Here is a 27,941-nt window from a genome sequence, read left to right as displayed (position 1 = left end):
TTTTGGATAGAGATGAAGATTTTGTTTTTGCTCAATCAGGGAGGGTGAAAAGCAGGGAAGGTAGTTGGTAACAGAAAAGACAGGCATTATATTTGAAACCAGAAGAAACTGCAAAAGCAAAAAAAGCCAATGTGGAGCGAAACCCCACCATTATATGACACTAGAAGCATAGGGATTCTCTATGGGTCTCTTTCAATTCTGAGGAGATTAGAACGATGAGGAGGATAAGTTTGCCTTTCATTGTGCATTCCATGCAAATTTGAAAAGGAAAAACAACACCATGCAATTTTTTGTTTTGTTTTGTTTTGAAAGAGCCACTTGTGAAAGGGAAAGGCAAAGGCTGGGGTGTCCAAAGCCTCAAAAAATAAAGAAGCTCTAATTATAAGTGACTATTCAAGGTGCTCATTGACATCATTGTCCATTCATTTTTCTCATCTCTCAGTTGCTCAATGTATGGTCAGTGCTTGTTGGTCCTTTTCCCCACCATTTAAGCTGCACCTTCACACATGATCAGGGAGAGGCCATTAGAGGACGATGTCTCGTCAGACTTAATGGGGCCGCATTATTTCTATGTATAATAGTGAATTTCTTTGGTAATTTATACTACTCAATACTGGGTTTTTTACAAGAAAATATAATTTTATTTTGTTCCTCATATATTCAATTTTATTCTTTCATATATATATATATATACACGTGTGTACACGCGCGTGGGGCACGCATAATGCAATCCACCATATAAATATAAATTAAGATATAGATAGGTTTGTTTCTCCAAAAAAAAATTAAAAAAAAAAGATATAGATAGGTTTACTTTATTAATTTAAAATGAATTTTGGAAAGTTATCTATTCTCGTACTTATAGATATTTTTGTTAACGAATTTAGATTTATAAATAATAAAATTATTATATGCAACAAAAAAAAAAATTTGACACGGCTTCATCAACTTAATTGAAGCACTAATCTATCATGTGTCTATTTAAGTGATAACTAGTATAACTCTCGTCAATACTACATGCCCTATTGATTCTCTATTAGAAGGGGTTTTTTTTTGTGAAAATTCACCAGATGATATTGTTTTCATATATCTTTTATACTTGCAAAATATCACAATGATTAATGACCAATAACTATCTCATCTATAAAATATTAAAGTTTTAAATTTGTTTGAATTTTAAATGTTTATACAAAATATGAGTTTATGAATTAAATAATAATTAACATGAAATTTGGCGTGTGACTATATAAAATAAAATTTTTAAAAAAAAAACAGGTAATCTAATGGTAGGATATTCAAACTAAAAATTTAATAAGTGGTTATTAAAGTGTGTAACGTTGACAAAGAGTGTACCAAATGTACTTTGATCTTAACTTATATAAACATATGTGTGTGTATGTGTATGGTACTGTTCTTTGGATTGCCATTGTCAATATAAAAACAAAGGAAAATTACATTCCTCATATAAAGTAAAATTTTCACTGAAATGTCGAATGGACAAATTGTTTTTCTCCAAACCAAGTTGAGGTTGTAAAACCATACATATGCATTAAATCACATGATTCATTTAATCATTTAAATAAGTTACATTACTATTAGGCATATTATAAGACTAAAAGTACACATTTGACATGTATATTCAATTGACTTGCCATATAGTATAGGTTGAAAAAACTTTTTTAAGTGGATCATGTAATTAAAATACATGTGTATGCTCATTTGACTTGCCACATGGTAAGTTGAATAAACTTTCTTCTAAAATCGATTTGAAGGAAAATTCCATCCACGTCAATATAAATCAAGGTCTTAATTTGCTTCAATCAATCCATATTATTAATAGAGCTGCATAAAGCAACTATTAGACAAGGATATATAAAACACATTGGAAGATAACAAAAAAATTTCGATAGTGGAGGTTCTATAATGGATCGCCCTCCAATTTCTGTTTTGAGCAAAGAGAGCTCAACTGCTCAAGTCAACTTGCCTTTCGCAAGTCGAAGCTGGTAGAGGCAATGCATGCAGGTTTAGAGTCCATTTTGCTGGTCAACGTTAGTGGGAGATCTTCCAGTCTTCAAACTACTCCAAATCTCAGTGACTATGAAGAAAAAGTCACTTTCTTCTGTGTGAACTCAAAGGACATTGGGGATTTCGACACATGCTGTGATTTTAGTGTGTAGGGAGTGTATTAGTGGGCAATCTTCTTAAGGATTTGGGTCGAAAAGAGAAAATCAATGGACACAATTTTTGTGCAACAATTTTTTCTGCAATTTTGATGTGGCCAACTATAAGTGGAGGGTTCATACTCTATATGAAAATAATTGTTTACCACTTACAGTCGACCATATAAAAAACGTGACAAAAGTTGTGGTCATAGAATAACTGGATTGAAAATTGAGGTAATAAAGACCCTATAACTCTTTAGTGATTATATTCTTTCTTCCTTTTCAGATATGAATATTGTTGTTTGGAGCTGTCGGGGCAATGAAATCTTATTCTATGGTAGAGTTGACTTATAATCACAAAGTTGATCTAATGATTACTTTTGAAACTCGGATAGGGGGTCCTAGGGAAGGTGACCTTACCAGAAAAATCTTTGTTATCACAGATAAAATTTGTTGATGCAAACCACCTAAGATGGTTATGTGTGTAGGTGTGTCCCTAATGTGTGCTCCTTGCATGTGCAAGGGAGTAAAGGTGTGTGGAATGTGCATGAAGTGAATAGAGTCTCCATTAATCTCTATATGATGTTAATCTTGAACTTAGGTCATGAGGGTCGTAGGGAAAGAAATAAGTATAAGCTTGTTTTGAACTAAAAACATAGATTTAGGGATTTGATTTTGTGTGGAGAAGGTGTTAAGTAACCTAAGACACCAATATTCAATGACAAATAAATTAAAACAAGTGCATTTGGATGTAGGTTTTTTTTTTCTTTTTTTTTTTCTTCTGAGGCGATGTAATCTTTGTTGAAAATTTATTTTTGAATGTTAGTTAAAGTATATTTATATTCAAGAAAAGTGGGATTTCAAAAGTTGTACATGGTAAATAGACTAAAAATTTAAAAGGAAAATTCAGTACCAAACACACATATAATTCATTTAAGCTTATATGGCATGATGTTTGTGGAGGCGGCGGTCAAGTGTTAGGGAGTTGGTGATTTGAAACATTCTTAGAAGCAACGATTGCTTAAGCAACTTCTATATAATTAAATTTTAATTATTTATTTAATTTTATATTGATCTAACTAATATGAAATATCATACATTGGTGTCACATGTCTTACATCTAGAATTGAAGGATTCAATTGGAGTGGATCTTATCTCAAGAACAATAACTAACCATTAAAATGATTATTGATACAATACGATTACAGCATCAGCCATAAACGCAAACTATATAATAATTGACTGTGATAAACTTTGTTACAAAAATTACTGTATCATACACCATAAACATAAAGGCCATGAACTTTACCCAAACAGCTTGACATAATTTTACATATAAAAAGTTCTAGCTAAAATTTTCCTCAATTGCTATCCATACAGGTAATTATACAGGAAATGATCTCGACTATTAGTGCATAATTATGTAATCATTTCTCAACATTTCGGCTACAAAGTATGTAATTCTTGCTATATTGAGCATTGCTTCTCTTCAAAAGAAAAAAAAAATTATATATATATCCTATATCTTTGCTTTGGCTATGGACAATTGTGAACTGCCACTGATTATCTTCTCATAGGCTTGTGTTGATGTTGTGCAGGTCTAGCAGAATGAGACAGTGGCTCAGGGCTTTCAGAGACCTCTGATATTGTACTTGAAATATTGAGAAAGCTTCCCAAAACAGGTGGATCGGGCGTGTCTATGGGGGAAAAACATGGAAATAAGAGTTATGAGAGTTCAGATACATACTGAAAAGAACAGAAAAAGTCAGGCAATTCTAGTTAAAGAAGAGTGTACCAAATAATGACTGAATAGAAGGTCTCTTGGGCTTGTTGGTCTTTTTCTTCAATTGAGCTGCATTGAGGTTAGCCTCTAACATTTAGTGAAAGCTAAGAAACAAAGTTTCAAAACAATTAGATACGTCAGGCTATAATGGCCATTAAAAAATGTCAGTTTTTTTATTACAGTTTGAATGTATGATCTACACCTCCGCCCCCCTTTTTTGGCATACATAGTAAGGGCTGCTATTATGAATATTTTCAGCAACTATAAACAATATATTCTATTTAAGGAAAAAAAACTATAAATGATATATCCCAGCATCATAACGAAAGAATTTATAATGGTTGACACAAACCAATGCCAGGTATATGATCCTCGTTCACAATCTCAAAATTCTTGTACGTATAACCAACGAAATTCGCATCCTTGGATGGAAGCATCTGTAATCAAATGAAGTGATAATCAGTCACTACAAACAGACTCACTAAAACTTGTTAGTGCAGACATGCGAAGCGGGAACCTTTAGCTGCATCAGATGTGTCAAACATAAGCACATCTTAGAAACATTTGGCATGTTGAATTCTTTTAGAGAAAACATTTTAACTTACAAAGTTGAAAAGAAAATAATTAAAAAGGAACATTATGAAATATTATTGCAATCATGGACAAACCCCATATGAAGCTTATCATACAACTTACATCTCTGGAGAGGGGAGAAATGGAAGAGGGAATATAAGCTTGAGAATATTGTTCTTTAGTTTTCGTTGTTTATATATAAGAAAGCCATGTAACCCACTAACCCAATACACACTTGGATACCACCCCAAACAATGCCATTAATAATCCAAAGGACTTAATGAATTTCTGACCACGTTAAGGAGAGATCTCTCTCTCATATCCTACACTATATTGCTAGACAATTGGTATAAAAGAGTTAAAATGGAAAAGAAAAAGTTCAACAACAGGTGAATTTATAATGACATCAACGGATGCTGCATTGATATTAAAATTCCTCTGCCACAAACGGGGAAACTGCAAACCATTTCTGTTCCATAATCATATTCTTGTAATAAAAACAAGGCATATTAGATTAAAGCCATAGCAAATATAGATACTTTTAGAATAACGATTAAATGATTAAATTTATCATTTTTTTAATAACTTAAGCTTTTAGGACAAGTGACACTTTATCATGATATCAAAACATGTGGTTCTGAATTCGAACCTTGTATCAGCTCTATCTCCCATTTAAAAAAGTAAAAGTTCCACGTGTTGGGCCTCACATGTTAAGGAGTTTGGACCCACAAGTGAGAGATAGTATTGTTAGAATAATGGTTAAATGAATAAATTTATTATTTCCTACCAGCTGCTTTTAAAAATGTGGAAATTTATCAAATACCATCTTGAACTTGACAAACTTAACTAGATGCGCCAGGCAAAGAAAAAAATGAGAGGGCTCATTTTAAAAAAATTTTATATAAGTAATGAAAATTTTTATTAAAAACTCAAAGAAAGAGTCACTCAAGTTATTCAAGTATACAATAAGTATACAATAGGGACAATAAAAATCAAAAACACAAAAATGGAATGGCTGCCTACTAGAGAACCAATCCGATAAAGTTTTGAGGAAAAAAGAGAGGGTCCATTTCATGATTAAGATTTAATTTTCAAGAATATGAGGGTGTACATGGTGCCATTTCAGTTAACATCAATTATCATTCCTTATATGGCAGAATGGAATTTCAAATGACATGGCATCATGTATACCCTTAGATCCCTGGAAGCTAAATCTTGACCATAAAGCATTTCCTCGTGGAAGTAGAATAATACAGCCAGATAATTATCCTGAATTCTTGGCACATACATCCACTAGTGGTGAAAGCCTTCTTACATCCCAGATACATACACTATTCTTGTAGAAGTGAATTAATAATTTAATATAGAAAACACTTGTCTGACAAGTAGGTAATGGAACTAGAGTTGCTGTCACAGCATACTTGAGCCAGATGGAGGAAAGGATTTAATTAATCTGAAGGGACAGGAGACTCTAAGCAGGAAAATTATCTTCGTAAGTTTTTTATATTTATTACTATAACAGATGGATGCAGAAGACTTATGGCTGTAAAGGGGGTTGGGCCGTTGGGGAGGTATGGGGGGGATGAAGGAAACTAATTTTTGGGTAATTCAATAGAAGTACCCAATTTTGGGCTTCTAGGATCTGACAATGTTCTTATGGGTTTTATGGATGGAAAACTTCTTTGAGGGGCTTAATGGTATAACCTTCCCCCCCCCCCCCCCCACCACCACCACCACCACCACCACCACAAAAATAAATAAATAAATAAATAAATAATCCCCAGGAATCACACAGATGCCCATGGAAGACAGACTCCAATAAGTCCAATGCAACAATTTTCAACACACAGTACCCACTAGTTTGAGTCGGGAGAACCCCATCTCCTTGAATTGCTCTAACATGTTCGAAAGAGTTAAGTATACATCTAATTTTGAGCCATATGTTATCTATAGATTGACTAACTCTATGAAACATATAGAAGGATCATTTGGACTTTTCAGAAAAATACATAAACATCCTAAGTGACCTTTTCATAATAAGAATTACTAAGGGAAGTAATAAAATAGAAGTAAAGGGAATTCCCGGAAGATCTTCACTATAACAGTATTTTATCATTTAAGTTTTCTCTAATTGTGTCCTCTATGCAAAGACAGTGCAGCAATTGCCAACCAAAATAATGATAAGAAGAAAAGCCCGATCCCATCCCAAAAGCCCTTTAAAATTGAAAAGGACCTAAGCTTCCATCAACTCAAATCTCTCACAACCATAAATTCTAAATAAAGGTGGTCTGAGACTTGGAGGTATGTGGTTAACACAGGCCAAGTATGGATTGACTCTTGGTCAGTCCGCTTAGGTGAGAAATCATTCTTTCAGCAAGCCCCTAGCCCTGGAATTAAAGAGCTTCCTAATTGGTTGGTAGCCAAAAGAAAAGAAACCAAAGGGGGAAAAATGCTGAAAGGAATTTGCATTCTTTCCTTTCTGCATCGTCCAAATTGCATTTCACTTTCCCCAGTATCTTTATCTACCTTTTCTCAAATACGAATGAAAAGGATCCTCTTAATGATTTTATTAAGATAATAATGATTACAAACTTCAGAGTTAAACAAACTATGTACTGAAAATAAATTTTAAAAAACAAATTAACAAACCAGATAAATAGTAAGATCGGGTCAATAGAAATTAAAAGTTCCCAAGACAACAAATTATAAAACTAATGCAAATTATGAAGCTTGCCTTTCTCCATGGACCCGATTTTGATGAAGGTTGTACCATGGCCGCTGACTGCAGACACAGTGAAATGAATAAATATTACCAATAAAATTGCAAAATGAATTCATCACCCAGAAAGGGGAAAAAATAATTTAAACATGTGTCTTTCAAAGGTCCTTTAGCTCAAGAAGATGAAAAACAAAACATAGCCAATACAATTAATACTTCTAGAAGTCCATTGCCAGGAAACTTCACATGAAATGCACTTCTAGAAGTCCATTGACAGTAAAATTCACATGCCAACAATTTCAGTCAATGAAGATACAAGCTATGAAGCACGGGTGCGTTTTCGGGTGCGGGTGCGGGTGTGGGACTCAGCAATTTTTGAAAAAGTTGGGTGCGGGTGCGGGTGCGTGTGCGGGTGTGGGTGCGGGTGCGGCGATTAAAAAATTTCTAAAAATATTTTTATTTATATTTTTAATATATTGCTAAATATACTTTCTTACATTATAAAAACATATACCAAATTTAAGAAAGTAAATAACTAAATATTTCGGCGTACCGTTTCAAGGTGTTTCGGGGTTCCTAAAATATATATATATATATATATATATATATATTCTTATACAACCAAAAATTATCAATTTAAGGAAGTAAATAACTAAATATCAAACAATACAAACTATTTTAGTCTTAAATCTTAACATAAAAAAATGTATTACCTTTTTTTAGTTAAATAATGATACAAGTTAATGAAATAATTATTAAAAATGCTTAATTAACTGAGTTTATTTTTTTTAATATCAAAATAAAGTTAAACAACTAAATATTAACTTGCTTAAACCCATAAATTTTTATTCTTTCTTTTTTCTTTCTTTCTTATTTATTTATTTATTTTCCCCTTAATTACCACTACATTAATTATTGAGTTTATGTGAAACATTAGCTATCTACCACGTGTGCATAGTGCAATACACATCCCAATAAAATAATTAAACAAATAGATAAAATCTATTGATCTATCAAATGGTAGAATAAAAAAGTAATAAATTTGTTTAAATATCTCCCCCATTTATTAACCTACCTACCCCCACAACCCATTCTACACACTTCTGCTTCTCTCTCTTAACTCTTTCAAGTTCAAAATCCTCTTGAAGAAGAAGAACAATTCCTCCTGCTTGTTGCCTCGTTCTTGATTCTGAAAGCAGATAAGAATGTATTTAACTTGTTTTCTCTTTCGTTTTCTCTTTGTCTCATACACAAGCACTCTCTCACATCACCCCCATACCTCAAAACGTCCCCCTTTTTTTTTTTGAATTTCGGCCTCAATCGGCCAGTTCGGCACCAGTATCGGTGTGTTTCGGCGGTTTTGCCCAATACGTCCCTAGTCGGCCCAAGTCTAAGCTGCGTTGGCGCGAGTTGGGAGACGAATAAAAAAAAAAATGGACGTGGCACTGACGCGCAGGCAACGGCGTCGGATGCGGGTGCGACGGCCGTTTTGCCGCATCCGTGCATCCCAGGATTTGGATAGCTCTAGTGATCAGTTGCTTGCTTCTTTTAGTGAAACTCTTTTTGATTGGTCTCAGGCATGGGGACTCACGTCTAGTGATTCCCTCCCTTCTTTTCTTTGCTCCTTTTTTCTCTTATAATTTCTTTGTTGTTTGGTTTTCTCTTTTGTTTCTCTCCGTTTTCTTCTTGTATTTTCTGGGTTTGCTCTATGTTTTTCATGCATAGAGTAGCCTTTCGTATATATATCATTCTTACTTATTAAAAAAAAGTAAACTAGGGAATAAATTACTATATATACCAGCAAACATGTCATCAAAGCAAACTACCATACTATAGAAGCGCTTTAATAACATATTGGAATGCTAATATGACAATTACTTCTCTAGATTTTTGACATAAAAAAACCAAATTTTGGAATGTAGGCATGAGTACTCAAGTGTGCATGTGAGAGAAAAGAAACGGCATTGAAGAGTATCACTTCTTTAGAGAAACAAGATGTAAAGAAACCGTTATTCTCACCTCTTCAAACTTCTCAAAGTTCTGAGTATCTAACTCATCGTTGACCTCTGGAATGAAAGCAGCTTCCATCTCATATAATCTATCCCACGGTAATCCTTTAAACCATGTGTGTGCCTAATATGAGTTGACACTTTTGAGTTACAGCAGAAAATAAATTACCCATGTACACAATAAATCAAAAGAGAGTCTAAAAATCCAAACTTTTATTTCAAAAGCTCCTTTGGTCCCAAGCCTTCGCTCAACATTGCAGAGAAGCTTGCAAATGAGATCTTTGGCCTCAGCAGACAGCTTAGCTTCTTCAGGAAATTTCAAATGGGTTCTCCAGTTTACGATCTGCAATGCATGAACTGACCTTTTGTTTGATAAGAATATACATATCAGATGTTAGCAGAGATGTCTTCATGTACAATACATAAAGGCAAGATTAATGTCCACACTTCAGGAAAAACAACTATACGGTTATTGTAAATTGCTCAGACGAGACATGTATGTAACATTAACTAATATTATAACATAAGTCTGAAAATCTGAGTCAAGAAATCAATATTTTAACACAGAAGGTTCCCCTAAATTATTGTTAGTTGTTAGTGGGAGAAAAACATTGTTTATCATTTTCAAACAAACATGATTTCTTTTAAAATTTTATAAAATGATTTCTAGTTTCTATTATATTTATCTCTCATTGCCTGATATGTAAATGGTATGGGAGGTTGTGCGACATAGAGACATGATAGCAAAATTAAGGAATTTCCCATTAGGCAACAACGGTTCCTAAGTGATCATGAGCAAAGATGAGGATTCACACTAGTAAGCAAAGGACCCCTGTAGGACCCTTCAAAAGAGTGGCCAACACACATGGCCAGGAGAAAAAGAAAGGGGTTGGGGATAAGGAGAGCCTTAGCCCTTAGAATCGAAATCCAAACCAACAGTGCTCTATTTTTCCTCACTCCCTCACTGGTCCCTATTTTTAAGGGGCTCACTGCAGATTTCGCAAGAGATCACAACTCAAATAAGAAAAGATCCATTAAAAAACTATACTGCTAATTTTAAATTAATAATAATAAACTCTTCAACAATATGTATGTCACATATTTACAGAATGTAATGTCATGATGAAGTTAACACCACAATTACCTTTCTGCATGTTGACATTGGTTCTTCAGAATAGAACGGTGGAAAACCCACAAGCATCTCATACATGATTGCCCCAAGAGACCACCTGATACAGATATCTTGTCACCAAATGAAAACAAATTACCTGTCTAGACTGTGATGTGTACTAAAGAATCAACTAACCAGTCACACTCCATTCCATATCCTTTCTTCAGTAATACTTCTGGGGCAATGTAGTCTGGTGTTCCCACTGTTGAATAAGCCTGCATGGCACATGGCAGATCTATTTATATGGAAACATTTACAGTGAAAATTTTCTGACAACCAATATAGCAGATCTATTTATATCCTTTCTAATTTTCTTTGGTAAAATTTTCAACAATAGGAAACAATTCCCAACAATGAAAATTTGAGTTAAAATAAAAAATAAAATAGGGCAAGGGGTGGCAGTAGACGTAAATTGTCTGGCAACCAGCCAAAAGCTGGCTGGCTACCATAGTAGTTAGTGGTGACCACCAAAATCACTTCAGACCAAATGAGGGTGACTGGTAGAAGAGGGGCCATTGAGAGCGATTGGGGTGCCAGGAAAGGCCACAAATGGTTGGATGGAGGTTGCTGGTAGTAGTACAAGGCTTAAGTCTGCTTCTCAAAAATTTAAGTCATTTTGCAGAATTTAGACTCAGTTTCCCTTATTTTTTCTGGAGTCCCTCAAAGACAAGAAAGTACAAAGATATTTTCTGGAAGTTATTTTCTTCAATGTTACCTTCAGATTATGAATATTAGCATAGACCTTCAATATCCCATATTCTACATTGTTGGGACTATTGACATCATTACTCTTATCAAACAAAAATAGGAAATTGACATTTAAATTTCAAAAATGCCACCTTATGCTGAAATTCTGATCAAATTCCCTCATCCAACCAAAGCCTTGGTACTCCAGTCATGTATATTCTTATTCCTTTTCCAAAGTTTGATAGAAAAACTCAAACGGAACCATCTAATATGCCATCAAAATATGCAAAGCAGAATTCAAAATTAATTTCTGTAAACAGGAAAAGTTTTTCACCAGTCTAAGCAGGTACTCTAGTTTGATGACACCTAATTTAGAGAGTCTGCAAAAGTAGCTAAACAAGTGCTGTCTAATGCAATTAAAAAGCGAGCTAAGTGTAAGTGATAAAGGCAATTTTACCAACTTCACAACCAATAATCTACAGTTGCACTTTATATCCAAAATATGTGTTTCATGAGAAACAGAGAATAAAATTTCACCCAGGGAACTACTTATCAAAACAAACAAAAAAAATTCACCCAGGAAACTAAGCCCTACAAATGATGTGTCAATTGATAATAGAGAGCATACCAACATTCGCCTGTTTTTTTGCCAGTGCATTAACTGTTCCTGTTGGGTCCGCTTTGGTGCAGAATGCAAATTAGAATGGCTGCTGCTCTCCAATGAAGATTTGAAATTCCTTTCCACTCCATGGTCATTCTCACTAAGATTCGGAAAACTACTACAGTCCAAGGGCTTACACAACCCAAAATCCGAAAGTTTAATATGGCCATTACGGTCAAGCAGCAAATTATCAGGCTTGATATCCCTATAACAGAAAGGAAAACTCACTTCCACAGTGGTCTAAGTAGACTTCTCAAATGCATGAGGTATATTATAAAGGACCAAAAAGAAAACGTAGCAAATGAAATATTAAACAGGGTACAACATAAAAAAATAAAAAATCAACATGTAGGCCACAAGGATCCTTGACATCAAACATTTTATGACCCAAAATCCCATAAGATGGTTATAAAACAGATATGACTGCCTTTCTTCATCATTCTTCCTGCAGATAAGGCTACCTTTTTTGAGTTATTAGAGTTATTAGAAAGAACTTGTTTGAAAACATATACAGAAATATCACTGTTTGAGAAATAATATGAAGTGACAGAAGCAGACTCAGCAGATGGCAAGTTTAGGTATACAACATCAAGTAAATACGACCACAAGGTTTTGTATTACTATTAAATGACTTATGCTGTGACCTGTGAGGATATCACCATCGTGCCCTATGTCTAACAAATGGATATTATAATTAGGGCTGTCCAGAGTACCCAACGACCCGCCGGACCCGATCAGCCCGACCGAAACCGACCCGTCACGGCCGGACTGACACCTCCGACAGGTCGGTGACGGGTCCCAGTCTTCAAAACCCGACCCCGGCGGGTCGAGTGACGGGTTTCGTCCTCAAGAACCCGATCTACCCGACCCGCCCGACAAAACCTCAAAAAGAAGCTGAAATCCGGCGACATTTGGGTTTCTTAGCTTCGATCCAGCGACGTTTGGCATTTCTTTACTCAAATCCGCTCAAATCCTCACTCAAATATGCTTAAATCCGGCCAACTACAGCAAGATGAAGCTTAGATTCAAGGAGATCTAAAGAGAACTCGACTGTATTTGGTAAGATCGAGCTTAGATTCAAGGAGATCCGGCGATAACAAGCTTCGAATAGAGGAGATCTGACGAGATCAAGCTTCGATTCGAGGAAATCCAGCCAAAGCCCAGCGATTTTCAGCAAAAACATGTACAATCCGGCGGGAAAATGCAGAATCCGGTGAGTTTTTTTAGATTCCGGCGACGCTTTTTTTCCAGATTTCGATCCTTTCTTTATTCCGGCGACCCGCCTAGCCCACCCGGCCCGACCGACACTCACCCGCACCCGAAATCGACTCAATCGATTTTTTCGGCAGTCGGTTACGGGTTCCTCCGCCCCTCCACCCGACGCCGGCGGGTCGAGTCCGGGTTGGGTCCAAAACCGACCCAACCCGACCCGTGGACAGCCCTAATTATAATAGATACTGTGGAACAATAGCATAGATCAATTATATAAACCTGTGGATGTAGTTGTGCTTGTGAATAGACTCGATGGCGAGGACCGTCTCCCCAACATAAAACCTGGCCTCATCCTCACTCAAGGTATCTTTGCGCATTAGTAACGTCATCATGTCACCACCAGGAAGATATTCCATTATAAGATACAAAAAATCATCATCTTGAAAGGAGCAGTAGAGCTTGACAATGTAAGTACTATCAACTTCCGCAAGAAGATTTCTTTCAGCTTTAACATGTTCCACCTTCAAAAAATAAAAGGGTTATTTAATAAAAATAAAATGCTATACATACAATAAGGAAATCCCTTTTTACAAAAAATACAATCAGCAAGGAAGTATGTATTGAAATTCCAGTGGCAAAGCCAGGATTTTATACTAGGAGGGGCAAGAATAAAAGAGAAGGTTGAAGTCAAAGTTAATTTGAAATTTTTAATCAATATAAATTGTAAAGAAATTAACAATTATATTTTCATTGTAAACAATAATTTATTTTTCATGCTTAGTGTCAATGTTTTTCTGAATTTTCATTAATAATTTTTCATACATGATTATTGATTTCTTTATTGTTGTATATCTCGAATATTCCTTCCTCAATATAATTAAACTTATTAAAAGATAAGTGTTATACAAAATATAATTATTATTATGCTAAAAAAAACATATTTATAAACTACTACATTGTTCGATTGGGATTCTATAACAGTACATATTTCATAAAATATATATATATATATATATATATGAAAATTAATCAATATGCAAAATAAATGAGAAGTATAATGCCAAAGAAAAATTGTTTTTCTTAAAGTTTTTTTGGCCTTTAACAAGACAAATTTTAATCCTAAAAAACCAAGAGCATGATCCCAGTCTGTTTGATGAAATTATATGCAAATAATTGACATGTTTAATGCAAAAAATTGATTAATTTTTTAACATAAATACAACAAAAACAACAAGCCTTAGTCAGGTTGGCGGTTGGCCACATGTATCCTATCCAAAATCGTACTCCAAAATTGTACTCTCTATCAAGAGCATGATCCCTAGTCTGTTTGAAGAAATTATATGCAAATAATTGACATGTTTAATGCTAAAACTTGATTAAATATTTAACATAAATACAACAAAACACAAGCCTTAGTCAGGTTGGCGGTTGGCCACCTATATCCTATCCAAAATCATACTCTCTATCACCTCCTTAATTGACATGTCATTTTTTACTATTCCTACTAATGTCATTTTTTGTCTTCCTTTATATTTACTCATTCCCATGACTTGAATCAACTCACTTTTCCTCAAAGGTGCATTAATCACTCTCTTTTTACAAATGACCAAAGCATCTTGAAAAGGGCTGAAATAATATTGGATCAATATTTTGATGTGCCAAAAAGTACTATTGCCTAGAAATTTAAGAGGAGGCTGCTCCCCTAGTCCATTCTATGAACCAAGCAACATATGTGTTGCCTAAAATGATGGTTCCTGTTATTGATTTTGTCATTCCAGAAAATTTAAATGCACCAATTGGAAAGGATGTTATGCTGTCATCATGTATACCTCCAAGATAGAATATGAAAGGCTGTCAAGGCCAAACCTTTTATCTTTTACTAAGGTTACAATGGATCCTATTTATGGTTGTATTATGTTATGGGGTTTCTATTTGTGAGTTTTACCATTTCTAAGGTTTGTGCTTAGGGTTTGTTTGGCTAAGCTTATTCTGTTTATTAGGCTACACAGCTTGTTAGACATTCAATGTTTACTACAGAAAATTGTACTCTATGCTGGGTCCCAATCTTGCCACTATTATTCAATGTGGGACCTCAGTCACATGTGTACACCCAACACTTTAACCCCACTTAACTTATCAAAAATAAATAATAATAAAAAACACTTTAACCCCACTAATGTTTTAAACAAAAGAAGCTCATCCAAACAAACTCATAGTGATTAAAACATAGTACTAACCTTTTTGATAAGTCCCCTAGAGTACTAATCTTATTAAGGTAGGTTTTGTGGTGCCATGCTCAAAATTAGTGCTAATTTGAGTTTTGAATTTAGAATTTCCATTAATGTAAGTTTATAGTGATTGAGGCTTATGTGGGATTCTGTTTTGATTATAGTTTTATTATTTTCCTTCTTATTGATGTACCCTTGATAGCCTACTTAAAAAGAATCCAGAAAACATAAATGACAGATTGTTGAGAATTGAGAAATAAAATTTCATGTTGCTATATGTGTAAGAATTGTGGGGAGTCGGTGGATCATCTTCTTCTTCACTGCCCCATTGCTTGTGAGTTGTGGTCGTTGGTGTTTTGCCTATTTGGAATTCATTGGGTTATGCCTCAGAAGGTTATTGAGTTGTTTGAGTCTTGGCAGGGTAAGTTTGGAAGACATAGAAATATAGAGTTGTGGAGAATTGTGCCTCATTGCTTGTTATGGTGTATTTGGCGCGAAAGGAATGAGAGATGCTTCGAGGGCTGTGAACGCTCTATACTAGAGATTAAGTCTTTATTCCTACACACTCTCCTCGATTGGAGTGTGGTTTTTTGTCATTTTTCTTGTTCTTCCCTTCCTGTTTTACTTGATCGTTGTAATCTTGGTTATTGATTTATGCCCCCATAGTACATTCCCAATGTACTCGGGTTGGCTGTTCTTCATTTTTTAATAAAATTTTCGTTACTTATCAAAAAAAAAATTTCATGTTGGATTTCTTTCGACTGCTAGAAGCTAATTCAGTTTTCCTGCTTGGTGCTAATTCCAAGCAAACCCTAAATGTTAATTCCTAGTGCCTATCTTCATTATTGGTTTGATTATTTATCCCTAAATTCTTATTCTATCTCCATTTCCCATCCCCTTTTGAACCTGTCCGGCATCATTTTGTTTTCTGTAAATATTGATGCAACACTCTCAATTCAAAAAATACTTTGGGTTTTTTGTGAATTTTGCAGCAAAGAGGTTGTTGAGAATTGCGTGTTCAATCCTTATCTTCCTTAGTGTGATGCTAAGAAAAAAATAGTTGTGATGCCTTCTGTTTCATCTTCTTTTTTGTTTTTCAGCGACTCAATCTCCTCCCTAACCCTAAAATCCAATTCTTAAAAATCCTAAACCATCAATCCACAAAATAGCTCCAAAACAACCCCAGAATACTAAAACACTAAGCACTGTTCACAGCCCAGAAAGCAGCCCCGAATTTTGAGTTTACTTCCTTGTTTGGCCTCCTAACCGAATTCCTTTCTGATGCAGGGCATTTCAAGCAACTACATCCTAATTAGTTAGTTAGTTAGATAATTGCTTTAGCATTGGCCAATAGTATTTAGACACTTGCCAACCTTCTAGAGACTGCCAACCAAACAACTAGTATAAGTAGCAGAATGTAGGCACTTTGTAGATAAGTTTTGATATATTATTGAAAATAATCCTTGAGAGCTTTTATTTGAGAACTGTGTGTTCTTTGCAGAGGTGCCTAACCACCTATCAATGTGTTCTAGGCAACTCACTTTCTATCTAATCTAAATCATATCACAGCACATCATCTTTCCTGCATCACTTTCCTTACCCTCTTAGAAACCTAAATTCCCTAGTACTTTCCAGCCTTTACTCAGCAAAATTTTAGCCCTAGATATCCCAAACCCTACAAAATTTTTCTGCCAAACAAGCCCTAGCCTAAAGGTCACTCTTTGCTGCAGGTCCACATCACAGATGGGCTCGGCTTTTCGGGGAAAGGAGCAGAAATATCTAGGTTGGGAGTTTATGGGGCTGGTAAAGGGCGTCCCCAGGGGGTGGGGATAGTTTTGCATAAGCAGGTGGGCTTGGCTGCCTGGCCACAGAGCAATTGGAACCCCCTAACTCTGCCTTGGAAATTTCCATTCTTTTAACAGAATTTCATGACTACTAAGAAAGCATCAAGTAAGGAAAATGATATTAGAGTTTTTAATGCCCAGAAGGATATTTGCATCATTGCATCAGGTGTATGGGCTGTTAGTTATTTATTCAGACTCCTATTCAGTAAGTACTAAGTACTACTGCTTCAAAAAGTACCTGGCCTCTGCGGAGCATCTCAGATTTCTTCAGCTTCTTCATTGCATAAACATGCCTAGTAGCTTTCTCTCTGCAAAGTCTCACCTGCACATTTACAGCAAATATGTTAGCAATACAGTCACCATACTTAAATATCTAAAACTGTTGTATATTCAGAGGGGAAGGCCGATATACTTTAACACCCTTTTTTCAATACAGTTTTTTTGCTTATAAAAAAAATCTTTTTTTATTTATTTATTATAATTACTTATGAAAAAAAAGATTAGTCAAAGGAAAATGGTAAAAGATCTTTTGGGAAGAAAGAGACCAGCTCCTTGACATTAAAATACTAGAAGGCAGAGTAAGAATAGAACCTCCCCAAATGCACCCCTTCCTATAATGGTCAAAAGTTCGAAATCATCAACACCCATCTTATGTCTTTGAAGGCGCATATATTCTGTCTCCTGTTGCTCTAAATATTTCAGAACATCCATTTGCTCTTCCTTCGAAACTTCAGCATCAGCAAGCTTTCTCTCCACTATCCAGCGCCTATTTTAGGAGGAACACTAAGTAAGTACAACATGGAATTACTTGATAAGACCAATATGTTTACAAGCATATGGAAAATTTTATTGCATTCAATAGAAGCAAGAACTAACAGGCAGGAAATAGAGACAATACAACAATACTAATCAACACATGCACAATGGAGTACAAAATGAAGGGAAATTTGCAAAATTAAACTTTGTTGTTTTGACATATAACAATTTCCTGGAGAAAATGTCTTCAGTGGAAAATATTTTCAATGAATTTTCTGTTATATGGTCTAGACTGAAATTAAATTTTCAGTATTTGACTGTATTGAAAATAACTATAGTACAATAAAAAATAAAAATAAAAACTCACATGAAAAAGATAGTAATGGTTGTACAGCGCTGGTGATGGAGAAGTTAGAGGGAAGAGGGAGAGGAAGATGGTGGCGGTGGCAAGAAAGAGGGAGCAAAGGAAGGAGGAAATGATGGTAGCAACAGCGTAGTGGTGGCAAGGTGTACTTATACATTAATTCACTGCGTTAATATTTATACTTCAATTTAATTGGAATATGCTTAATTTTAAAAAGAAGAGCTGCTCTTTTTTTCAAACTTCTGAAACTTTTCAAACAACTTTTTTTTTTTTTGATAAGTAACGATAAAAATATATTAGAGAAGAACACAGCCCCGTACATAGGAAATGTACTAAAGAGGCAAAAACATCAAGAAACCAAATTACAATGATCAAGCAAAATAGGAAGGGAAAGACAAGAAAAAGATGGTAAAACTAAACACCATTCCAGAAGAGTAAAAAAGAAAAAAGACTTAATCTCAAGAATGGACCGATCGCGACCCTCAAAACTTCTAGAATTCCGTTCCCGCCAGATACACCACATCAAACAGTGCGGCACCATCCTCCAAATCACTATATTGTGATGATGCCTGAAATTGCAAGCCCAACAACCCAATAGATCCACTACCCTTTGCGGCATCACCCAACAAATACCAAACAAGCAAAAGACCATACTCCACATCTCAAAAGCTATAGGACAGTGAAGGAGGAGATGATCAACAGATTCCCCACACCTTTTACACATATAACACCACTCAAGGACAACAAAGTGCCTTTTCCGAAGATTATCAATAGTAAGAATCTTGCTTAGAGCAGCAGTCCAAGAAAATCAAACAACTGGAAATAATTGTTCCTTTTTGTGTATTAAATGCCTTGACTTCACACAAAAGTTGAGCATTATAGCTGCAATTCCAATCGTGCAAAATTTAGAAAGAATAAAAAAATTCATGGAAGAAATCCAAACAACAAAATGACCAAACTCAAAGATAAAATCAATAGAAGTATTCCAAGTCATGACTCAGGAAGTAAACACATGCCAAGAACGGTCAAAAGTCCAACATTGTGCCACCACATTGCAGAAGAAACTACATCATAACAATGTCAAAATAATTTTTTTTTTAAAAGCGCAAACATTTCTCCAACACATAGAACAGTCCCTCACAGCATCAGGTCATATAAGTGTTGACAAACTTACCTCTCCTTCCTATCTTGCAAACACTTCATTTGGGACTTGTAATGGTTCTCAATATACTGCTTGGCTGCTGCTGCCTTCTGTTGTGCTGCATCTGAAGGTACTTCATCATTCACAGACTTATGTGCATCCTTCCCACTTTCCATTTCTTTCTTGGAGGGTTCAGTTTTCTCTCTAGGTTGGAATTTCTTAAACCAACTCCTTGCAGAATCCATCACTCTCGCATTCAATCACGTTGCATTCTTCTTCCAATTCTATAAACAATAACTTTAAAAAAGAAAAATCATCAATTTTCTGTTCCAAAAATCAGATTATGATCAGCAAGATGATTCAAGAGTAATAATAAAAACAGCAATAGCATCACAATTTACACAATTATTAAAAACGAAAAATTACATGGAAATAAGGTCAAATACACTTTTAGTCCCTAAAATTTAGCACATGAGCGACTTTCATCCCTGAAGTTTAAATTGCTCGCTTTTAGTCCCTTAGATGACATGGAAAAACTTAAAACAGAAACATCATCACCCCTTAGGAACTCCCTAAAATTTAGCACATTATTTGACTCTGATTCTTGAAGTTTAAAGTGCTCACTTTTAGTCCCTTAGATGACGTGGAAAAACTTAAAACTGACAAGTCATCACTCCTTAGGAACTCCCTAAAATTTAGCACATTATTTGACTCTAATTCTTGAAGTTTAAAGTGCTCACTTTTAGTCCCTTAGATGACATGGCAAAACTTAAAACTGACACGTCATCACTCCTTAGGGACTCCCTTAAATTTAGGACGTGTGCGACTTTAATCCCTAAAGTTTAAAGTGCTCGCTTTTAGTCCCTTAAATGACGTGGCAAAACTTAAAATTGACACGCCATCACTCCTTAGGGACTCCCTAAAATTTAGGACATGCACAACTTTAATCCCTAAAGTTTAAAGTGCTCGCTTTTAATCCCTTATATGACATGCCAAAACTTAAAAGTTAAAATTGACAGGTCATCACTCCTTAAGGACTCCCTAAAATTTAGTATGAGCAACTTTAATCCCTGAAGTTTAAATTTGCTCGCTTTTAGTCCCTTAGATGACGTGGCAGAACTTAAAACTGGCATGTCATCACTACTTAGGGACATTCCCTAAAATTTAGCACATGAGTAATTTTAATCCATGAATTCTAAATTTGCTCGCTTTTAGTCCCTTAGATGACATGGAAAAACTTAAAATTGACATGTCATCACTCTATAGGGACTCAAAGCCAACACTTTAAGTTTGTTAGAAACTAAAATCGATCACTTCCTATTCGGATTGAGGGGGAGGGGGGGGGGAGGCGGGGAATGGAGAGAAGTAGAGTAGAGTTGGCTAAAAATACGCTAATTTTGGGCCAATTTTACTCTACTCTACTCTACTCCGCCTCCCTCCTGCTCAATCCAAACAGATAAGCTTCTTATGGACTAAATCTATCACTTCAAGTTTATTAGGGACTAAAATCAATCACTTCAAGTCAAGTTTTGTAAGAACTAAGATCACTTTAAATTCGTTAGAGACTATTAGCAATCAGTTTAAACTACTTCAGGGACTAAAATCGCTCATAGTCTAAAGTTTAGGGAAAATCATTAAGCACACATAACCCACTATGATGAAGAAAACAATATGTATTGTTAGATTCACAATTCACTATACTTGACTCTCTTAACAAGCTTGAAAATTTCTACTATCAGCTTTGTTTGGCTAACGAGAAACCAAAAGGACACTAAGTAACAAGAAAATCAAATCCTCGTGTACATAGCAAAACTGTAAAAATACAGAATTAAACACGCAATCAACTATTGTACAGCTACACAAAACAGACCAAAAGTCAATCTAATATCAATTAGGGTTTGCTCTTCACACTCTTTCATTTTCAAAAAAAAAAAAAAAAATTGTATTCCTCTGGAATTCAGGTTCAGGAAACAAATCACCGGGAAAAAAAAATTAAATAAATGCAGAAGAGTGGGAATTAAAAAGAGTACCTAATTGCAGGAATTGCAGAGAAAGAGGAAGGAATTGAAATTCATGGAAAACTCATTCACATGCAAACTAGCACTTTAACTGTCACAACAACCAACCCCACTTCGTGACTTTTTGTGTACACTTATCCTTGCTAACAAGGAAAAATATTTTTTTTTTTCAAAAGGATTTTTTTTTAAATTAAAAAAATTGACTGGATTTTGAAAGTTTTGCCTAGTACGGGTGTTGACTGACACGTGGCAGTTTGGGACGGTTGAGGCCGGCGTGATTTGAACAACGTGAAAGCTCGATCAAATGCTTTATCGCCACGTCGGATGGGCACAAATGCGCGCGAAATTGGGCTTTACGCGTTTTTTTTTTTAAGGGTTGGGGTAATCTTGGCCGTACACGTGTTATGGGTGTTGTGCAAGCAAGTGATGTGGTTGGTCATAGGTGACCCGGGGTTAATTTGTGAGGGTCTGGACTCTGGAAAGTGAAAAACCGTGTGGATAACTGAACCATGGTTAAGCTTACGCAGTTCAGGTTCAAAAAGCAATGCGGCCCATGCCATTGTTTTATCGCCCAAAACAAGAATAAAAATTAATTCATATTTTATTTATTTTACCATTTTTGTAGTATACATTATGATAAATATTATTATGGCAGAGTAAAGAAGTAATTTCAGTTGTGAGTACAAAGTAAAACCAATAATGATTTGTAAATCATGATGTGAATTATTGTAAAAACTAGTGAATGTGCTTTAATCATGAATTTTCTTTATATTTTTTTTTTGAGAAATAATAATTAAATGTGTTATTATTACATAATTTTAGAACTCGTTTCTAACTAAACAAATTATTATTATTATTATTATTATTATTATTATTATTATTATTATTATTATTATTTGATGGTGAATAATAAATTTGAACCAACTCCATATAGTCCAAAGGAGCTGTCCAGAGAAATAAGATGCATCCCACACAAGAAGGTCGTCGATGTGAGGATAACCGTCTGTGATAAGGCCGTCCATAGAAGGACGACCTTCCATGGGAATAAGGTATGCTCGTCAGGAAGGCTCCTAGACGAGCCCCCTGTTAGGAAAAATGAGAAGGTCGTCTATAGAAGGACGACCTTCCTTGGGAACAAGGTACGCTCGTCAGGGAGGCTCCTAGACGAGCTCCTAACACTTGGGAAAATTCCCAAGTGTGAACTTGCCTACATGCTAATGTTCCAAGATGTGAATGAAATCCAAGTTAAATACTATAACTCCTTATCACATGGATAACTTCCAGTGACAGTTTTATGAAAAAATGTAACTCCTAAACGGTTATGGTTATAGAAGTTATCATTGAACCCTCAAACCTCCTCAAATATAGGGGAGGTTACAAGTCTAATAACCGCTTCTAGGGTGCACTATATAAACGCCTATTCAGACCAGACAAAGGTACGTTTTTACATTTCCTGAAAAGTTAGAACTTCAAAATTTAAGAGAGAAAACTAACTTTACCATTGGAAGGTTCTTGGCCGATAACCCCGGTCACCTTTGATCATTATTTTTTCTTTTTCAGGCTTTCAAGACAGTCACCACACCTTTGAAATCTGAAGCATCCAGTCTACTGATTTTTTTTACATCATCAGTTGGCGTTGTCTGTGGGAAAAAATCAACAGCGTTCTTTTCGTTTGATTATTTGTTTTCAACGATTCGCCTTTCCCAAACAAAAGGCTGAATGGTTCGGACAAGATCAAGGGCTACCAGCCCAGGCCACCAGGAGAGTAGGGATGCTTCTAGTAATCCCCTCCATGATCATCAGTCAGCACCTGTCATGCAACTGCCTTCCGTTCAACATATACAGTTCATGACTGCCGCTATGGCAGAATTAACCCGTCAGAACCAAGAGTTGAATAGGGAGATCAATTTAAGGAGGCAACACCATGAAAGGCATGTGGAAGGGCAAGCCTAGAGTCAAGAGGGTAGAGGAGAAAACATTGAGTCCGAGAATCAGTCACGGGGTACTGCTTCAAGAAGAGTGCCACACTTGGAGAGAGAGATGGACCAAATGAGAAAAGCTATGGATGAAATGAAGGAGAATATAAGACGGGCGAACCTCGTGGATTACTTAGTTCACCGAACGGACTCCCCTTTCACGACTTCCATTAATAGTCATCCCCTACCCTTGAAGTTCAAAATGCCTTCCTTGGATTCATATGATGGAAATCGTGACCCGTGTGAACACATCACTACCTTCAAGACCACCATGCACCTTCAAGTGGTTCCGGACGAGATTATGTGCAGAGCATTCCCTACCACACTTAAGGGACTAGCGCGGATGTGGTTCAACAAAATACCCCCAAACTCTATGGGCTTATTTGAGGAGTTGAGTAAGTTGTTCATCAATAATTTTATTGGAGTGCAACGCCACAAGCGTTCCTCTTCTAGTTTGCTAACTATAGAGCAAGGGAAAAATGAGAGTTTGCGGTCCTTCATTACCCAGCTCAATAGAGAAGCCTTGACGGTGGATGAAATGGACGATAAATTGTTATTGGCCGCCTTCCATAATAGGGTCAACTCAAACTTGTTCATTCATAAACTCTATGAGCAAGAACCACAAACTATGGCCGAACTCGTCCATTCGGCCCAAAATTTCATGAATGCTGAAGACGCGATCATAGCCAATAAGAGGAAGAGAGCAGAGTGTTCGAAAGTGGCTCACCCGTGTCATCCAGATCAGGGTCCTCATCCAAAGAAGGCTCGAGTAGAAGAGAAAAAAGATAGAGACAGTAAGAAGGCGAGTTCCTCAGCGAGAAATCAACAATACACTCCCTTGAACACGCCACTAGAGCAAGTGCTTATGCAAATCAAGGACGATCCGTCCTTGAAGTGGCCAAAGAAAATGAAAGGAGATCCTAACAAACACAATAGGAACAAGTATTGTCGCTTTCACATATACCATGGGCACAACACGGAAGAGTGTTTTGATTTAAAGCAGCAGATAAAGAATCTTATCAGGCAAGGGAAGTTAAGGAATTTCTTTGGACAAGACCACAAGGACGAGAAGCTAAAGGCCAAAGTGGAAGAGTCATCATGACCCCCACTTGGAGAAATAAGAGTTATTATAAGGGGAACCTCAGCAGCTTAGTCGTCCAAATCAAGGAAGACATACCTGAAGGAGGTGCAAAACGTCCAGCTGTCTGGACGATCTCCCAGGACAAGGGAAGCAGACGACGAGCAAGCTATCACGTTCACGGGCGAGGATGCTGAATGAGTGCACCACCCCCACGACGACGTGATTGTCATTACCTTACTCATTGCCGATTATATGACCAGGAGGGTGTTAGTAGATAATGGCAGCTTAACGGACATCATGTATTACCTTGCTTTTCAACTGACTAGTGAATTCCCCATTGGTAGGATTTGGAGGAATGAAGGTGCAGCTTGTGGGCACCATTACATTACTTGTGGTAGTTGGAACGTACCCGCAACAGATACCCAAAGAGGTAAACTTCCTTATTGTTGATTGTTCGTCGTCATAAAATACTATTATTGGAAGGCTGACTTTGAATTGTTGGAAGCCGGTAACTTCTACCTACCATTTGTCCGTCAAATTCCCGACCGAACATGGAATGAGTCAAGTACAAGGAGATCAGTTAGCTGCCAGAGAGTGCTACTTAGCCAGGTTAGCAATAGACGAGTCAAACTATGTGTTGAGGGAGGTCCATGAAGGAGCATGTGGGAATCACTCGGGAGCAAGATCACTAGTCCATAAGGTTGTCCGTGTAGGCTACTACTGGCCTACAATTCAAGCAGATGCTAAGGCTTATGTTAAGGTATGTGACCAGTGTCAGCGCTATAGCAACGTCCTTAGACAACCATCGAAGTACCAGACCCCAATGATGGCCTCATGGCCCTTTGCACAATTGGGACTGGATATCCTAGGTCCTTTCCCCCTAGGATCCAAACAAATGAAATTTTTGGTAGTAGGGATTGACTACTTTACCAAGTGGGTGGAGGCCGAACCTCTTGCAAAAATTACTCAGCAAACTGTTAAGAAATTTGTTTGGAAGAACATTCTATGTAGGTTCGGAGTACCCAGGGTACTAGTATCTGATAACGGACTACAATTTGACAACGTACCTTTTAGAGACTTTTGTGAACAATTCAGAATCAAGAATCACTATTCCTCACCCTCTCACCCACAGCGAACGGACAAGCAGAAGTAGCGAACCGATCCCTGCTGAAAATCATCAAGACTCGGCTCAAGGGGGCAAAAGGGGTATGGCCAGATGAGATGCCAGGTGTTCTTTGGGCCTACAGGACGACTATGAGGACATTGACAGGAGAAACCCCCTTCAAGCTAGCCTATGGAAGTGAAGTAGTCATACCTGCAAAAGTTCATATGGCTAATCATCGAGTGATGAAAAACCAGGAGAAAGATAATGAAGAGCAACTTCGTCTTAACCTCAATCTCATTGACGAGGTAAGGATGGACGCAGAGCAAGGGACGGCGAGATACAAAAATCTTATGGCTAGGCAGCATGATGCCATGGTAAAACTCAGGCGTTTCAACGTTGGAGACCTCGTTCTCAAAAGAGTCTCCTTGGCAACCAGGAATCCAGCTCATGAAAATTAGGACCCAATTGGGAAGGACCCTATAGGGTAATCAACTACAAGAGGCAGGGGTCGTCCTACTTGGAAGCTCTGGACGGACGAAAGTTAGAGCATCCCTAGAACATGGAGCACCTGAGGAGGTACTATCAGTAATGAGCTTGGACGAAATTTAACAAGGTCGAGGTTACAACTATGGGCGAGGTTACAACTATGGTCTACGTGTTTACTCATGTTTACTATTATGTGTTCTTACTACTGCTATTGTGTGTTTTAAGAATAAAAAGTGCACTGGTTCTTAAACTTTTGCACCGTCTACAGATAAGTTTGTGAAAGACGAGGTTGTGTACATTTAAGTATTTTCCTAAGTGTTTTCCTAAGGCACTGGCTTCTAAGCATCTGCCATATTTGTGGACGATGTTTATATAATAATATGGTTTGGATTTCTAATGTGTTTAATGCGAAAATCTAAATTCCATAATAGCACCCACAAAAAGACAAAAGCCTAAGACGAATGAAAATCTCTGGACGCAGGGATGTAACGTTCATAAGCTTTCCTCGAAATGAGCATAAAGCAAAGAAAAATAAGCTAAGGCATACTCGTCTGAAAAACAGACGGAGTAACTTATACTCGTCCAAAGAAAATGATGAAAATAAATGGCGAGCCTAACGCCCAAGTAGTGGACGAGCATCTAGTCAAGACGCTGCCATGTTCTGGACGTGTAAAACACTAGAAACGTCTTGACAAAAGATGAATGCCAATTGCCCAGCCTATGGATGAGGAAACGGACTGGCAAAATCATCACTACCACTTCTAGGACGAGTTACACTTCAGAAAATCTAAATGGAAAATAAGACGCCCATGCATAAGTAGGTCGTCCATAAGAAAAACACGTGGACGACCCTCCAACACTTAAAGTGGGTAGACTATTTAGAAGCAAGTAACATTAATAATGAAAAGAGGATATACTTGTCCATACAATAACATTCAACGATGGGTAAAAATAAACATTCATCCAAGTTTAAAAAGGGTAGACGACCACCATCCAAAAACCCTCACAAAGTAAGCCTTAAAAGGCAATTGTTAATAAGCTCGTCCAAAGCAATCTGGACGAGCGAAATGTACTCAAATAAATCTTGAAGATGGCCCTAAAATAATGGACTAAACAAAAATAAAAAGAAAAACACTTGAATAAGCAAAATATAAAAATCTCGTCTTTAAGCAAGAAGGGCGTTAGCATTGGGGTCGTCCTGAAGTGGCAGTGTGGTAACATCGTCCTCTATATTGATGTTTTATGAACTCGTCTGGAGGAGGGAGCTTGCAGCAGCCCCACCAACGTTGAGTTTGATAGAACTGAAGTCAATCTCAGGAAATTTCTCCATGGCATCCATCCTAAAATCTTCAAACTCAGCTGCATAGTTGGTATCCATTAAATCGGTGAATTTCTTGGACACCTTAAACTCTGCAACCGCGTCTCCCTTAACTTTTTCAAGAAGGGCACTTAACTCGTCTTTCTTCTTCTGAAGGAGATCAAGACGAGTATCCTTCTCTTTGACTTCAGTCTTCAACTCCTCGACATGGTTTTGCAACTTCTTTGCGTAGTCCTTGGCCTTGGCAGCCACCTCAGCCCACCTTTTAGACTCGTCCTTCCCCTTTTTGACCGTCTTCTCCAGTAAAATCCTCGTCTTGTCTAGCTCAGTTGCCTGCCTAGACATGTCGATGAACTTAGATATTGCCTGCATAAATTAAAATTTTATTACAATATATACATGTGTATTAATGACAGAACGAGGTATACATATATAAAGAGTACATACCTTAAAAAAGTCATGAACACCAAAGTGCTCAAAGTCCTTCAAAGGCATGTCATAACATGCCGTCATGTCCTCGTCCGTCACAACCTTCTCGAACCTTTCCCAAGCCAAGTCCTCATTTCCAAGAAGGTTTTGAGGCACCAATTGAGGAGGTTGAGACGAGGTAGGTGCATTACGTGGACGGGATTTGCACAGACGGGGGA

The 27,941-nt window shown here is 36.6% G+C and overlaps 1 protein-coding gene across 1 annotated transcript; it reads right to left on the bottom strand.

Moving 5' to 3' along the window:
• Positions 1-3,392: 3,392 nt before the first annotated feature.
• On the bottom strand, positions 3,393-21,473 carry LOC142633499 (uncharacterized). The gene is made up of 14 exons (XM_075807742.1): positions 21,341-21,473; positions 19,344-19,607; positions 17,641-17,815; positions 17,288-17,371; positions 13,257-13,498; positions 11,733-11,970; positions 10,553-10,632; positions 10,391-10,475; positions 9,458-9,589; positions 9,257-9,370; positions 7,253-7,300; positions 4,298-4,382; positions 3,958-4,014; positions 3,393-3,859 (listed from the first exon to the last, which is right to left on the bottom strand). The coding sequence occupies exons 2-14, from the start codon at positions 19,553-19,555 to the stop codon at positions 3,726-3,728; spliced, it is 1,686 nt and encodes a 561-aa protein (XP_075663857.1). The 5' UTR covers positions 19,556-19,607; positions 21,341-21,473; the 3' UTR covers positions 3,393-3,725.
• Between the last annotated feature and the right edge of the window lie 6,468 nt (positions 21,474-27,941).

This window comes from Castanea sativa, chromosome 5 (assembly GCF_040712315.1).
Source record: "Castanea sativa cultivar Marrone di Chiusa Pesio chromosome 5, ASM4071231v1".
NCBI classification, from domain to species: Eukaryota; Viridiplantae; Streptophyta; class Magnoliopsida; order Fagales; family Fagaceae; genus Castanea; species Castanea sativa.
This window is presented reverse-complemented; position numbering and strand designations above follow the sequence as displayed.

Excerpts from the sequence above, each read along its gene's own strand:
- LOC142633499 (XM_075807742.1), bottom strand. The coding sequence starts at position 19,555 with ATGGATTCTGCAAGGAGTTGGTTTAAGAAATTCCAACCTAGAGAGAAA. Across the intron at positions 10,476-10,552 it reads TATGGAATGGAGTGTGACTG|GTGGTCTCTTGGGGCAATCA; the intron begins GTTAGTTGATTC and ends TATCTGTATCAG. Across the intron at positions 7,301-9,256 it reads ACTTTGAGAAGTTTGAAGAG|TCAGCGGCCATGGTACAACC; the intron begins GTGAGAATAACG and ends CTGTGTCTGCAG.